This window comes from Neodiprion fabricii, chromosome 5, assembly GCF_021155785.1.
Source record: "Neodiprion fabricii isolate iyNeoFabr1 chromosome 5, iyNeoFabr1.1, whole genome shotgun sequence".
Lineage (NCBI taxonomy): Eukaryota > Metazoa > Arthropoda > Insecta > Hymenoptera > Diprionidae > Neodiprion > Neodiprion fabricii.
In genome coordinates this window covers 23,675,850-23,692,342 of record NC_060243.1, presented here as the reverse complement: position 1 = coordinate 23,692,342, position 16,493 = coordinate 23,675,850, and the positions used below count along the sequence as shown (strand labels likewise).

The following is a 16,493-nucleotide window of genomic DNA, read 5'->3' as shown; positions in this document are numbered from 1 at the left end:
AAACCTGACTAAACGTAATCTCTCTTCTGACGCACGGTACGTTTTTCAGGGCCTCGTACATAGACAGTAAATTGAAAGCACCTCCAAAACCTTGCGCTGGTAGCCAAGGTACGACAATATTGATCGAAAATCTGTTTTACAACGTCCCTACTAGACGGAGAGCATTGAAAAGTCCAGCCGAGGAGCTTTCCAGGATAACAGAAGTCGTGAATAAATATGCAATTCATAATTCTAACGTTGGTTTTGTTCTGAGAAAACATGGGGACATCGTTCCTCAGGTGAGCAAACAACTTAATTAAGTCATCAGAGGTTAATCTGTATAAAATTTTGTTCAATATGGATTATATAGGCGGCCCTATACTATCTAGCTCATCAATTTGCTCTGCGCGTTGGTTAATCGATATTAAATTTAGGTACGAACTCAGCACAATTCTACAAAGGTTGCCAATATCCAAACGATATTCGGTGTTGCTGTGGCGAGGGAGTTGCTGGAGGTCGAGCACACCGACGATACGTACAAATTCAAACTATGCGGTCTAGTAACGAACGCGAATTACTCAAACAAAAACTTTACACTTCTGTTGTTCATCAACAACAGGCTCGTCGAATCTACCCGTAAGATTATTATGCTACCTAACTCAATTACATCGATATGGTTTGATCTCACAGTCATATTGACATTCCATAATCAATATGCAGTTGTGGAAACTCGGTCATGGAAATAAAAACGCCTAAATCGGGAATCCATATTCCCAGTTAACTTTTTCATCTGTAAATGAAACTATTGTTACAGTGACTCAGGATTCGTTGTTTTCTTGTTTTTATTTTTATTTAACTGAACGTTTAATCAATATGCCTGGGATGAATTTATCAACATCAGGAATTTTGTATCGTTTCTCCGGAAATAAAAAACCATTGCAAAAGTATTGAACCATTTTACAGCAATAAAAAAAATGTTAGAGGATCTCTACTCGGTTTATTTGCCGAGAAAGGCCCACCCCTGGTGCTACATATCTCTTGAGATAAATCCGGCTAATATCGACGTGAACGTGCATCCGACGAAGCACGAGGTTCGTTTTCTCCATGAAGAGGCTATAATAGGAAAAGTGAAAGACGCCGTGGACGCACAACTGCTCGGAAACAACGCATCGCGAACTTTTTACGCCCAAGCGAGATTGCCTCAAGTCGACATTACGAAACAAGCGCTGGAAGAAGTAATTCCAGAGTACAGCAATGCCGGGAACAAAGAAAAGCCAGTCCACGCTTACCAAATGATCAGAACAGATTCCTCCGATCAAAAACTGGAGAAGTTCAATTTCACAGTCAACACATCCAGCGCCAACCAATCGCTCAATGAATCCAAGGAGGTAAAAAGCACTATTGTTACGGAATGTAAGGAAGAGGGACAACCGAAGCGATTAAATCCGACGAAATGTGCTGCGGAAAAGGCCCCCAACGAATCGAGTTTTTTCGAAAGTTTGTTAGAGGATTGCTTACCGCATCAAACCTCTACGCAAGTTGAAAATCTTGCTAAACCTTCAACCAGTTACGCGCCCCTCGACGGTAACACAAAAGCTCAGGACGTCTCGGAGATCGAAAATGACGAGGTTGAAAAAGCCGTCAGTGGCGGCGATTCTACCACCGATGAGGCACTTAAGAGGGTTTTTCAGTACCTGGGTAATCGGGATAACATAGATTACGTAAAGACAATCGTCGAGCCAGGAAGCAGCCAGGATTTAGCCGATCGACATGACGGTTCCAAAACGAAGAAGACTGATTCGCAAATTACGTCGCCGAGTAAAAATGCGACGGGTGAAACAACGTCCGGCAGCAAGCCGAAGAAACCAGAGTTCAAATCTTACTCGGTAAATGCGACAAGGCGAGAGGTGAAGCTCACGAGCGTGTTGAAACTTCGGAAAAATGTCGAAGACAACTACCACGAAGGGCTGAGGGACATATTGTCGAATATGATTTTTGTTGGCTGCGTTGACGAAACTTTTGCCCTCATACAGAGCGGACTCAATCTGTACATATGCAATACCCCGAAGTTATTGTAAGTATAATTGAAAATTTTACGAGTTCCTATTGTTGAACAATGTGACTCTGTAAATCAGGGTTTTCATCCCAAAACTGTGAGATCTTAAGGAGCTATAAATTTATATTCTATATATGTTTCACGAAGTAAATGATAAGGACTCATCTTAGTGTTAGTCTATAATCACTAATCGTAAACGTGGACAACTTGCAATTCCGTGCGTGACGCCAACTATTTTCTTTTATCTCGTTAGATTATAACCTGATGCAACTCAAGGCAAAATCAGTATAAAGAACTAGTCAAAAATGAAATAGGAACGAAAACAAAGTCAAAATGTTAGATTTATTATTCGGGAAACCTTCTTTTATAAGAAAAGGACAGGTAATTCTCACAGATCTTCTAATCATCGAAAAATTTGCGTCTTCGTTAGGTAAAGTAACATTAATTCTTTTCCGAGTGTATCCCAAAGTATGGTGGCAGATAAAACCACTAAACAACACAAGTTTCAGTTTTTTTGTTCAAACCCAGGTATTGGACTAAAGAAATGTTTGATCCTCTTCGTGAGGTTACAAATTATTAAAATTTTCCCTTACTATGAACTCTGTGAAAATATTTCTTATCTACTAAATTCTATTCAAGGGAAGAACTTTTCTACGAAATAATGCTGTACGACTTTGAGAATTACGGTGTTATGCAATTCTCGGTAAGTACTACGCAAGTGATGGAATTTTTTAAAAAAATGACTGAATGAATGAATAACTTTGAAAAATCGTGTAATCCTAAATTTTGCAGGAGCCCGTCTCACTGTCCGACCTCGCTATGCTAGGACTCGAAACCGAGGAAGCCGGGTGGACAGAAGAAGACGGCGAGAAAGAGGAATTGGCGAATAGCGTGAAAGAATTATTGCTGGAAAAGGCAGATATGATGAACGAGTACTTTTCGATTATAATTGACAAAAAGGGGATGTTGAAGTCCCTGCCTATACTGCTGGGTCAGTTTAATGACTAGATCATTTAATTCACCTGAAAAAAGAAAGTCCAGTAAGTAATATCTGAATCCTCCATTCCAGACAAGTACTTTCCAAGCAAGGCTGGAATGCCATTGTACGTGTTGCGTTTGGCGACGGAAGTCGACTGGAACGCGGAACAATCTTGTTTCGATGGAATATGCAGAGAAACGGCCAAGTACTTCAGCTATGTAAGTCGAAATGATGAAAATCCGGAGTGGCAAAACGTCACGGAACATATCTTATACCCTGCCATAAAAAACAGCCTCTTACCGCCAAAACACTTCGCCCACGATTCCACTATCTTGCAAATAGCAAGGCTACCCGATTTGTATAGAGTCTTTGAAAGGTGCTGATTTTCGCGAAGTAGTATTTTACATCTCTTGAGATACAAATAACATGATCATTTTCGCATACACGGTTAACTAGGCAACTATTTCAAAGTTAATTGTGCTTTTCGCTTTATTGTGTTTTAATTCACTTTATACTTTTTTTTTTTTTTTTACATTACACCGTTTTTGTACCTGGTTACGTACAGGGATTTTAATATCACCTATATTTTGTGATAATGTCTAATACCTCAGTATATTTAAAACTAGTAAGTACAGCATCGTATATAAAATAATGGTAATTTATTTGAAAATCAAATCAAATTCATCTCTGATTCAAGTTTTCTGTTCCGTATTATTCATTTCTTGGTAATCTATTGTCTGAGACAGGCACCATTAATTCTGGAGCCCATTTAAAACAATGAATTCTCATCATTTTGAAACATGCATTTTTACCGAAGGGAGAATAAACAGAACTCAAAACTGAATAACAATATTTCCCTTTTTTCTGAAACTGCAGAGAGCAGTTTGAAACTAATTCCTGAGAATTGAATACACGAAGGGTTTAGAAACTGCTGCTCTTACACGAGGAATACGCGGTATTAACGGATGGGAGTGTGACGAAAAAAATAAAATATATTTAAATTAGTTATACATCACTAATCACTCGTCTCTATTGAATGCAGTACACAGAATATTTTACAGTAGTTGAACATTTCCAATTTATTCCTGACAGTAATTAGGAAACAAAGATGATAAAAAGAGAATTTTTATTAGACAAATTCGATAGAACAAGAAAATTATTTCTATGCAGCTTTAGAGCTTCGTTCTAAGCTACTAGACCTAATACAAAACACTCTTGAGACAAAAAAAATAAAATCATAACGTATTCAACTCACTTGAAACTACATACGTACTAAAATTAAAAGGAATATCTAGGCAAGGTAAACTTCAACTTCGTAGCGCCTACGGTCGAAAAGTTATAAAATATCTCGCACGTACGTCGGAATTTTTATTTCTTCTTTTTTTTTTTTTTATTGTTCTTTCCTTCTTTTTTTAACAAATATAAACCACATAAATTATTAAATGAAGAATATTCATCAACTCATGACTAGTTGTTAATAATGATAATAACAATAGTCTGCGCAATACTTTACTTGAAGCGACAGTTCAGTCGCGTATTACGTACTGTAATATAACTGCAGTAAAGTAGTGATTTTTGTGTATCATATGAAGTGTTCAGTGTAATTTATAACTTTTGCTGATGTGCAAAGATGGATGTCTTTAAACTTTAACATATCGTGTGGCATAGTTCTACGCTTTAGCTACTCCAACTAATGCCGGCCGTACAATACGCTCGTGTAATTTGTACCCAACTTTTGATACCACGACAATGGTTCCTGGCGCCTTACCTTCAACTTCCTGTAAAAGAAAATTCCAAACGAAAATTCAATGAAGAAAAATGTATCTATAAACAAATCAGAACAAAGAATTCAGTCTTTTCCAATTAAACAATTTCAAACCCTAAAATTTTGATGGATAAAAAGTTAAAAAAAAAAAAAAACCGGGAAACAAATTTATAATAACAATAAAAAGTGCCTTCATTCACCTGTTGAAATAACGCCTCGTGTTGATTTGGGTCGAATTTCTCATTGAGTGGATTCAAAGACACTAGTCCATGTTTCGAGAAAACCTGGAATGAGAAAGATGCCAGATTTTTTTTAGAACTAATAGAACTCGAAGACTGAATAAAAATAATATCTCGAGTTGATTTAGGTTGAATTTTTCATTGAGTAGATTTAATGACGATGGTAGGTTTATGAAACGATTTTTTTCTGGTCCATGTATTGAGGAAATCTATAATGGATAAGATTTCATGGATTTCAATAAAAATGACAAGGAGATGACAAATGAACAGATATGATCTGATTTACAAACGAATATTTTTCAATAACGCACCTTCTGTAGTTGTGCTTCAGTCATCGATAATCCTTCATAGAGGCTTTTCAGGTGGGGATTTCTTTCGCTGATTTCATCCTTTGGCACACTTTCTGTTGCTTTGTTTAGAATGTCAGCAACCTCGAGTAGGTCCTTGCAGAATTCTTGTATACCAAACTGCTTAGCGTCGTGAATTTGTTTCGTCAACCTCACTCTGAGATTCTCACCATCGGCTAATGCCCTTTTGTATTTATTTTCAAACTCAATCGACCTGTCCTTATACTCGGTGAGGTCTTTATTCAATGCTTCCAACTCAAACTTCAACTTCTTCTCATTCTCTGACATTTCTGTACCTACTTCGGCTGCAGCTTGCGCTGCGTTTCCACTTCCACCCTCCGCCTTTCTCTCCTCTGTTGCCATACTGTAAGACTGTTTCCTTTGGAATGCTGTGGAAGCGAGCAACGCTGGCCTGTGAATAAAAGAAGCAAGAAAGCAATAAATAAACTACTCCATAAATAGGATCATTTTATCATGCCTTAAAATTCATACAAATCCTCTTGAATGATCAAGCGAATACTATTGTATTGGGTCCGATTCAATATTTACAAAAATTAAATTTCTGTGGCCATTGTTGTCAAATGTAATCATAGCAATATAGTAAAAGATGAAATTTACCCAGTAAAATCCAGAAGAATAACATAGATTTCTAATCAAATATTGCTTCCTAATTAGGCATTGATTTTAAAGTCAATGATTACATGAGTATTTTATGAATAAATATTATTTCACTGAATCATTTGAAATTGATTGAAAAAAAAAAAAAAACAAGAATATATCAACTTATTTAAAAGTATTTTATTTCATTTCTTGATGGAGCGCCTCTGTTGGTTATTTTGAAAACTTAAAACGAGGTTGCATTTCTCATGAGAAAACAGCGCCATCTCTAAGCAGCAAATAAAATCAGAGAAATTACAATGCAAAAAGTCAAGTGAAGACTGTAGCGATGGCCTGCACTAAACTAAAAATAATTGATGCATCGATTAATCGAATCCAAAAAAAACTATCGAACACGACTCGATTGAATCGGTACAAATTAATAGATTACGCGATTATATCGTTCTTTTTTTTGTTCTTTTTTTTTTTGAAGTGGTGCAATTGGAAACCAAATCTCGTAAAATTCCATATGTAGCCTAAATAGCAGAAAAGTTTTTCATAATTTAAAATACTCTTAGTGGAGAGTAAACAAATTTCGTTCGATAGCTAGCTGTGCGTGTCGATTTATATTAATCATAATTTATGAAAACATAATTTGTGATAACATTTGCTTATTTTCTTAGACATGTTTCATTTTGAATTTTTGTTAAATAAAATGTATGTACGATATTTTGAGCCAGTCGATCGGCGTACGATTTTCTGATTTTCATAATCTCTTTAAACGCCTTCGGCAAATAAATTGCGCTCTGAATTATTTCGGGTCAGGAGCGCATGCACGCATCGACACCGAATCATCTTCGATTGAATAGTTCGAGAAACGGCCGTCAGGTGGATCGCTCCTGTTTAATAAAACGCAGTAGCAATCCAACGTAGATTCAATATAAATTTTCTCGAGTATCAGTCTATTAATGATCAACCGTTAATTTACCGAAACAATTCCATATCGGTATACTTAAAACAATTATCGGAAGAACAAAAATCCGATAACTATCGCGCGCACTTTGACCATGCACAAAAATTTTTTGTTCCATGCACAAAAAATTAACAATAAAACGAAGAGACACGGTTCATCGAAACAGCGGTAATAATCGTGCAACAATTATGTTTCTACAAGGCTTCGATAAAGAAATGACGTTGAAATTTATCGGCATAGAGTCCGTTACGATCCCATTACCTAATACTTCTAACCTCTTATCAGAGACGACGGAGTGATCGCACGTTATGTGGTCGCGAATGATAGTTTCAGTTCATTTAAATACAAGGTGTCCAGTACCTTAGGCTTGCGATTTTGCCAAGTTGATAGAAATTCTCTATTGCCCTTCTCCCGAGTCTCACCGTAGCTGGAAAGCCGAATGTTGCCATGATACTCGTGAGTTTTTGCCTAAACGCACCCAGGATGACGAAATATTAACCTCGTACAACCCAACGTGCCGGGTTCAGACTGTTTCATGCGACGATGGATTGGCCGAGAGCCGCGACGTTCTCATCTTGTGTTTAATAACGCCATCTAATCATCATTGGATGGAATACTTGGCCATGCGGTTGACTGCGGTAGTATTCTACCATTCGTCGATGTAGGTACTCGATGATGCCACCTAACCGTAGATACTAGAGAGACTCTAAGGATCTGCGTTACCAACCGTGCACAACGGCCGCTTACCACTCATCGTTATTCAGTTGTTCGAATGTATCGTTGCGTGCTGGAGATCAACCGAAATATTCATTAGACTCATTGATTACTAGATTTAAAGTAAATATTCCACGATTTTAACATAATTAATATTGCATATTATCAGCAGGATTTAGTTATTTTTTTTCTGATGAATAATTCATTTGTTTGAATCGAAAATGTGCCTCCTGTATCACGTGATTTTAATCGGTTAAAACAGGCGTCACTTCATAACATAGTATTTTGGAAGATCTGAATTCCAATATTAAACTGATCAAAACGACCATTGATTGATTCCAGATTCTCAACATTCGTCAAGTGAAAAGTATTCATTTCACGGTGTGTGCTATTCGAAGTGTGTGGAACGATATTTGTATTCGTCGTTGCCCTCATGCTGTGCGCTAAATGGATCCTACGCAAATTGACAATGTGGATGATGATTGAACATATCGATGGCAGAAGTTACAGGTAAAACACTGAATATTATAATTTCTTTAGATAATATAGGAACTCAAAAATTATATGAGAATCACTATTGTTGGTTAATTGAACGCCTTCGGTATTGAAAATAGGCTGCTTTGGTTACCTTCAAATAGAACAATCGATCATTGAGAAACATTTTCTAACAACTTTAAAAAATGTTATAGTATAAATGGCTTAGCGTCGACGTAACACTATTTATACCGTGTACCGAAACCAACGCGCATGAACCCACAGAGATTTCCAGATCGATTTATACCTGCAGTGAATCAAAAAGAAAAAGCAAGGTGGAGTTACGTTTGATAGTGGAGAAACTTTTTTTTTTTTTTTACTAAAATCGAAAACCCTAGACAAGAATCAGACTTAAATAATTGGAACTCCCCCCCCCCCCCCTCCCCCCCCCCCAGTTTCATGTGGGGTACTTCGCAACATGTTAAACAAATGAACGTGAGTTTATACCAAAAGAACGGAAAATTGGACGAGATTTTATCTAATATCAAACGCAGATATCGTACCGCAAGTACAATTAACATCTAAATCTATTTGAGATCATTGAAGTGTGTTTAAGTAATAACTTCGTTTCTCAATCAAAAATTTCTTTCCTCAATGCATAATTGGTTTATGAGGCCAAATTTTGATAAAATATTAACATACCGTTGGATGATGGGATTGTTGCAAATGCTAAAAAAAAAGTGATCGAAGAGTATAAAACTAGTTTCGCCCCAGATTCAAAGGCATGTACCTGCTAAAACACAACAATGTAATTTTGACTCGACTTGAGAATTATACTCGCGATCACTTGCCGTCCTTCCGTATAAAGTATCCATTTGTTTTCTTCTCTTAACCACTCTGCCGAGAAGCTTTCCGAGTCGATATTCCACAGCTTGAACAACCGGAAGTGGCACGTAGGTATCGCTCTGAAATCGAGATCCCGATTATCTACCACTCCCCAGACGTTATCCGGCCGATACGTAACGTAATTATCCTTTGTATCGGAACGTTAACGAGGCAATTGCCCACCTCCCTTGATCCCGCAGTATTTCCGACCCTTGGCAAGGGTTGCAACGCCCAGGTTTCAGGGATCAGACCTTTTGACTCGTCGACTCATTGTCAGTCCTCGTCTCTTTTCCTGCCTTTTTTGTTTTCGTTATCATCGTCTGTATTGTCGTTTGTCCGTACTCCTCGAATTTCGGTGTTAAAAATTGCTTGTTGACGTTGACAAAGGATCGAACTAGGGCGAAGACTCGACAGTCGTAGGCTGCACGAACCCTTCCCAAATAATAAATGCTTATTGTTTAAATTCTACTTTTCCACCTCCCCATATATACGTGACCGGTTTAACTTCCATTGTCTGCTGAATGAAATTAGCCAAGTAGCGGGTCCCGCTCTGCGGAGGCTTGTTAATTAACGAGATGGTGTTAAACTTTTTCAACAGCTCCCAGAAAGTGATTAAAATTAGAATAATACCCGCCGCTACGTGTCCCGGATGAAAATTAACCGGCCCCTCGATCCTTTCTGCTTCATTTCCTCACCGGGATTCTCTACGCCGACAAAGCTCAGGAAATTGTCTCAGCCCTTTACCCGCTGTTCCGTATACTCAAACGTGCTATATACGTAACTCTCTACAGGACTTATCAAAACACTAAATTCTAAGTACACGTATCCACCGGTTTCGCTCGTAACCCACAAATGACACTGTGTGACGTTCTGAATCTTTATTGAGCTCATCTCAATTTTCGTGGCAGAATAATTGACACAAAAAATATTCATATTGTTCAAAGGATCAATTCAATGTTTCGCGAGTGAAACATTGATGTTTGGTATGTGAACCTATACCTGTATTTTTGGATTGTGGTAAAAAATTAAAATAATTAAGGTCTGAGCGGTAACCGGCACTAAAAATTTCTCTCATTGTGATAGCTACCACAGGCATTGTCTATTCCATAACAAAAAGTACGGAAAAAAATTTTAAGCTTACGAACTTCATCCTGACGGTATAAAATATACGCAATATTGGCGTACCTATATACGTAACGTCATGGTATTTTCTCTGCAAAGAATCGTTTGATATATTTCCTTCGACCAAAAACAGCTATTCAATTCGCAATTAATTACGATACAAAATGATATTGCCCGTCGAGTGCCGCGTGTGTGTTTAATTCACATACGTACGTCAGCGCTTGAGAGCCGCCCTAATCGCTAAAGCGTTGTCTCAAGCGCCGTCTCGGCGACTGTTCGGTAACCAAGAGACGCCACCCGAGGGGGTAGCTGCGGGGGAATATAGGGTGAGTATACATCATCCGATTGCAGGATGAGGAGCGGGGAGGGGAGGAGAGGCGGGGGAAAATTATAGTCCGACCGGATGTCAACGACAGGGGAGCACCTAGATCCAAACTACAGCTTGTCGCCTGAGGAGGTTCGTACACCACGCAGCTACGGAGTAACGCGCAGGACCGACGAAGCAGCCCCTAATTGCTCGATGTAGCCATCTGTAGATACACGAGGCGTCGTCAAGACGCGGGGGTAAGAAACCCGGGCCAAGTTATCTCTCCGCGAGGATCGTTAAGTCCCTCCGAAACAGGCTGACTATCCTATAACTTCTCCTCATTCTCTCGTCATCAGTTAAGTTACGTGCGTGCAGAGGGAGGCCAAGTCGAACTTTCCTTTTTTCCCCTCCATGTTTCTCCATCTTTTACTCCCTCGCAAGATAAAATCATATTTCACTATGCCGTTCTTCATGCTAGTATTTCATTTTAGCTTTTAGGTCAAATCAGAAACCATCTATTCCACATGTATCGTGTCTCCCCTATCCGGAAACCTCCGGCTTACGTAACCCTCCCAATATCTAAAGCTACCCGGTTGTTATACCATTTTGATCAGACTGCATTCCTCCAGCTATGCTGAATTTTTTTTGCGCCGAAATTTTTGCGCTTGCGACAGAGGCCGCGATCTGTCACTCACCGATTTAGATCAAATTTATTTCGCGCGTCGGCCATGACTCAAACTTCAATTGCTTAAAGCAGAAACTCCGGATGAACAGCCGTTTCCGAGATAAGTCCAGTTCGGTAATCGTGGGGACGCCGGTTCTAGTCGAGTTTGGGGTTCAATTCCTACATTCCTGCTCGACTGCTTCTGACAGTGATGCTTCGGATGATTAAATTTCACTCTGTACTCTATTTCAAATTAACACAAATGAAAGATATTGAAGATAATTTTTGTTTAACATCACTCGAAAGATCGAAAAAAAAGTTATAAGCATGTTTTTGGGAAGGAAATGATTATTAAATGCTCACTTACTCATATCATTTATAAGACAGTAATTGATCTAGTTTCTTTCATTTTCGTTCCAAGAATATTTATAAGCGAAAAAAATTTCACAGTCTCAGAGTTGAAGAAAATTTTCCTTTTTCGTATCGTTTATGATTCATAGTGACATGATTATTTTTTCGTAACGTTTGCAAGCACGGGGTGAAGATCAACCGGCATATCTGTAAAAACTTCGATGAGTTTCTTCACTCAAAATAGTGTCAGTTTAAATCTAGCTCACGCGTTTAAAACTAAATTACAACAGTTGTACATCACCTCTCAAATACTTTATTACGTCACTTAAAATATCCAGATCCAAGAATGAATTGATTCAAAGAATACACTAAATCAAAGATGATACTAGCAAGTACCATTCAAATTTCGAAAGTCATTTCGTACGAATTGAAAAGTACACGAGATGTAAGAACATCCTTAATAACGACTCGTCAATCATTTCTGTTCAAACGATAAAAAATGATTTACATTTTCGAATAGTACCAGGATACCATCTAATTCCTATAAAACGGGAGTAGGTATATGTAAAGACGTGAGAAGAAAAAAAAGGAAAGGAAAAGAAAAGAAAAGAAAAAGAGAAAAAAGAAAGAAACTGTGAAGGAGGTGAAATGGGGATGAAGAATGAGAGTAACGACGAGGGAACGGATAAGTTGTCGGGGGAGACCGAAGAGTTGAGTCGACAATATTGCGCCACCTAACAAATGTCGTGCCGCGTAGATTGAGGGGTCTCCCTTAGTCGCCGTTGAGGGTTGCTGCTGCCGCTACCACCACAGCTACGTGGCATTTGGTGTATCGAGGTGAAGTGCAAAAGCACGGGACACGGAGGGATTGCGGTGGCGGAATGGCGTCCAGTGATATTAGTTCGGAACTTCCGCAACTCTGGACAACTTGTCGGTGCTGGAGAATTTCCTTGGGCCGTTTTCACCCCCCGGATAAGTCTGAGAGCGATCCAAGAGACTTTCCTTCGCGTTAACGTCGATAAATTTGTGGGCATTACCGTCTCGCTCTACAGTTGTACGTTATACGGATCTGAAAAATATTCGACTTCTATCCCTCGCCGGGGGTGAGGTGAATTTTAAAATGAAAAAGATAAAAGGAGCCCTTGGGTTGAGGGTGAAAAGGCGTCGAGCTTTAAGCTCCGCTGTCGGGAGCAAAATTATATTACCAAAATCTCACGAACCCTTATATGTGTAAGTATAGAAGTGTATTCGTTTCGTTTACTGGTACAGAATAATCACGGTAGGTTTGCCTACACCGTGCAGTCAATGACGAATATTAATAAAACCGTGTCGTTGCGATTCGATGGGAAAATATCTGCTCAATCCATTTTGAAATTATAGTTACTTTAGTCAGAAAAATTGTATGTGCTGTTCTAAAACCGAGAAAAGCGCGGGCTTTTCACCCTTATTTTTACTGTGTATCGTTTTACTTTTGCCAATTGCAAAGCCAGCCTTTGTAATCCGCATCATCGAGGGAACAATGAGGGGATGTTATGTGGTGCCGGTGAAAATATCGAGTTTCCATTTATCTTTATCGTCCATTTAAGGTAAAGGTTGGGGCTTACCGCTGAATCGGTGAAGAAAAAGAAGTTGCGATGGGGAAAGAAGCCGGAAGTTTCAGAGAAAATATATATATATATATATGGGGCATTCCACGCCAATTCAGTGAACGATTGACCACGCCTTTTTGCAATTACACTAAGGATTTTTCCTACGTTAGTACGATCCCTGAAAAGCTTCCAAAACGATTTTCGAAATTTTTCAATCACTCTACTTTACCCCACGATTTTTTAAACCCATCTGAAAAACACCCCGATTGGTTATTATGAAACAAAAAAAGAACATTTGGTTTCCGAAATTAAACATTTTCACGCAAGATTCAGAGTAGGACCTCGTTTTTTCTGTATTCATACCATCAAAACCGATATGAGTGTTTTTGAGATGGGTCTAAAAACTCACAGAGTAAAGACAAGTGATTAAAAATAAATGTTGACAATTTTTTTGGCCATTTTTCAACGGTCGTATTAAGGTAGAAAAAATCATTGGTGAAATTAAAAAATGTCACGGTCAACCGTTTACCGAGTTGGCACGGAATGCCCCATACACTACTTATGTACGACTGCACTCGGCACCGTTATATACATGTGCATATAGATACATATGTGTGTGCGTGTGTGTGTGTATGTATACAGAGAGAAAGAGAGAGATTTCTATATACAATGAGAAGGAGCGTAGCTCGTTTGTTTTGATTCCGTGGGTTGGATTGTCGGAGGAGGCGCGAGCGGCCAGATTGAGGACGCTCTAAAGTGAAATCCATCGAACCCGGGGTTGAAAGGGGCCGCCCCAAGCGAGGGCAGCTTAGAGTTCTTTGTTCAAATGACCCCGACTCACATCAGCCGTGGATGACACTGGGGGATGCGGAAATTCTAATGAATATTGATGCCGGCCATGCCACACTGCCTCTAAAACGTCTCACAAATCCCCAACAAACGCACATCATTCTCCCTTGGCCAATTACGTATACGCCTCGATTTCGATCCTTACCGATTGACTCGTTCGTTCCGTTTTTATCATTTTCTCTCTCACGAACTGTTAAAAATCGTAAATCGTAGAATTTCACACAGTTGGCTATGTTCATTGAGCTGCGTTTTTCCTCTCACGAAATGAGTAGTCGTGAGTCGTAGAGATTTTTGTTTCGTTAGCCCGATTAAAAATTTTTCGGACGAAAGGATTTGAGACTACAATACCAATATTGTAACGATTCCATTTTCACATCGATTTTTATGACAAGTGGGTATTTCTCAATTTCAAAGTAGCACAATGTACGTGTCTAAATGAACATCGGATAGGGTACGATATTGATCGGTATTGAGTCACATGCTACTTCGTCTTTGAATTTCTGAATTGGAACTAGTTGTAAAGAATGTAATTCTCGTATAACGCGTCGTGTTTCATCTTTGACGTTGACTATGCGTAACCTTCGCTAGAAACGGTACACACGGCTATTGTGAAAGATGAAAGAGTCATCCAAGCTGGTCGTAAAGGTAGGTCAACCACCCTATTCAAGGCGTAGGTATGTAAGCCCTTAATTCCCACCCACAATCTGCTCGCTCCCGCGGCTCTGAGGTATTTCCATGAAAGGAGCTGACAAGGTCTGCGCGTATACGTAAACCAACATCGGTGCCTTCTACCCGTTCCACGCCTTATCCAACGATAAAAACCCCCCGTATCGTTTGTAACGTTACGCGACTTCTCGGGGTGAAAAGTTGGAAGAAAAAGCACCGTACCTACGTCTTGCGTATGGTATGTACGATGTATGATGATTCTGAGAGGGCTAATTTTTCCACTAGACAGTTATGTTGGCAACACGGAGAAACCTACAGCGCCAGTCGGCCGAGCGCGGAACTAACTCAATCTCAATAAACGTAACATAACCTGTTACCGTAGAAACTAACCTTAGAATACGTGTCAATCCAACAAGTCATTATCCCCGCGGTATTCTAAGCTTAGATTCGACGGTCATGTTTCTCTGTGTTGCCAACATAACTGTCTGTTGTAAAAAATTAGCCGTCTCGGATTCATTGTCCCCAAGTGTACGTACAGTACACCTACCAGCGAAGGGTAAAATTCTGGAAGAAAGTCCGGAAGAGCAGGATGGAAGAGCGATGGATAAAAGGGGAGGAGACAACGTCACCGAAGGAATATAATTTTGTCGCAATGTTAGCCGGCAGCTAGCTTATAGCTACCGGTTGCCCCTCTTCGGTGGTTCCCGCGTCGTTTGGCGATTCCGCCGTGCTAATTGCTCGTATTAATCATTGTCGCGGCAGCGTGCAGCTGACGGGCAACACCGGCTCCGGCGCCGTCCTCCGTGCACCCATGGTACCCGCCACACCAGTCTCCGTTTCCCGCTCCGACGTATAATTGCACAACGGCTGGATAAAAAATGCATCCATACTGTGAAGCGAAGAAGCTGGAACCTCTTTATAGGACTTTGAAAAGTACGGGGTGAGTCGGGGTATAGGTACACTTATAGAACTGTACGTTCCAAGACCGGACACCGTGTATCTAGTTGCAAGTAATCCAGCCAGTACATTCGTGACTCAATTTGGTATTTTACCATTACGTTGCATGTGGTATTCCAAAGTGCTCGAGGTGTCAGATGAACCGTACTTGAAGCCTTGGAGTTACGCGGTAGGCACTCTTCGTGAAACGCCATCTACTTGAAGTTAGTTAAAATCACCTACAATCGTAAAGACACGAGGTGAAATTACTCGAAATCAGGCAATGGTTTCTTCTTTTTCTTCCTAATGGCTATGCCCCCGAAGAGGAAGTGCCACAGGCAATGGTTCGAAGTCCGGGCTCGTTGATGGTGTAGGATCATCAGAATTCACTAGACGATACGTGAAGTCATTTGAATTCATGGAGTCCTTTGAAGTCAAGTGCATGACGATACGAATTCGAATGGTTAACATCGATTCAAAGTTTTCTGCGGCTCAAGACTCTTCAGAAACTTTCGTTGCCGGATTCGCGTAGACTTTTTCAATCTCTTTTCTCTATAACTCGATTGTTGTCTTCATTGCTGAAAAAGCAATGTATAGTGCTCTCGTGTTATCCCCTTGTAATGGTATCATGGTATTGAAAATGGGTGGACACTAACAAGGAACATTAGTTTGGTATCCCCTCCGATTCCCTTACAACCCATGCATGTTGTAGAACACTCAAAGCTAAAAGAAACGTATTTCTTTATAGGCAGAAAAACGGTTTAAAGAAGTGAAAACGACTCCCAAAGGTGGGCCGCCAATGGGGTGGTTTCTAACTTTCGGACATAAGGGATTGATGTATTTGAATGAAACAAACACTGAAATGTTTCATGTTGATTCCACTGAAACACATCAAGTGAATCAACAAATCACCACGTTGGGTACCCATATTCGGGGGTCATTTTCACCCCTTTAAACCGTTCCGTATCTGATAAAAAAAATTACGCGTCTCTTAGTTTTCA

The 16,493-nt window shown here is 39.6% G+C and overlaps 2 protein-coding genes across 4 annotated transcripts in view; one reads left to right on the top strand and one right to left on the bottom strand.

The window, feature by feature from the left end:
- The window catches only part of LOC124183830 (DNA mismatch repair protein Mlh1), a 31,329-nt gene that overhangs the window by 865 nt on the left and 13,971 nt on the right, over positions 1 to 16,493 (top strand). Inside the window, exons 4-12 of one of the 3 annotated variants that reach the window (XM_046572895.1) lie at positions 50 to 278; positions 414 to 615; positions 943 to 2,053; positions 2,675 to 2,738; positions 2,828 to 3,026; positions 3,105 to 3,232; positions 7,992 to 8,159; positions 10,482 to 10,694; positions 11,195 to 11,436. In XM_046572895.1, the coding sequence (XP_046428851.1) occupies positions 50 to 278; positions 414 to 615; positions 943 to 2,053; positions 2,675 to 2,738; positions 2,828 to 3,026; positions 3,105 to 3,232; positions 7,992 to 8,096 (2,038 nt within the window). In that variant the 3' untranslated portion in view covers positions 8,097 to 8,159; positions 10,482 to 10,694; positions 11,195 to 11,436. Of the gene's footprint in view, positions 1 to 49; positions 279 to 413; positions 616 to 942; positions 2,054 to 2,674; positions 2,739 to 2,827; positions 3,027 to 3,104; positions 4,228 to 7,991; positions 8,160 to 10,481; positions 10,695 to 11,194; positions 11,437 to 16,493 lie in introns of those variants that run through there. The other 2 variants (XM_046572896.1, XM_046572894.1) reach the window with 2 other exon arrangements.
- On the bottom strand, positions 4,020 to 7,456 carry LOC124183835 (grpE protein homolog 1, mitochondrial). Its single transcript, XM_046572906.1, has 4 exons — positions 7,296 to 7,456; positions 5,330 to 5,777; positions 4,980 to 5,063; positions 4,020 to 4,792 (listed from the first exon to the last, which is right to left on the bottom strand). The coding sequence occupies exons 1-4, from the start codon at positions 7,382 to 7,384 to the stop codon at positions 4,685 to 4,687; spliced, it is 729 nt and encodes a 242-aa protein (XP_046428862.1). The 5' UTR covers positions 7,385 to 7,456; the 3' UTR covers positions 4,020 to 4,684.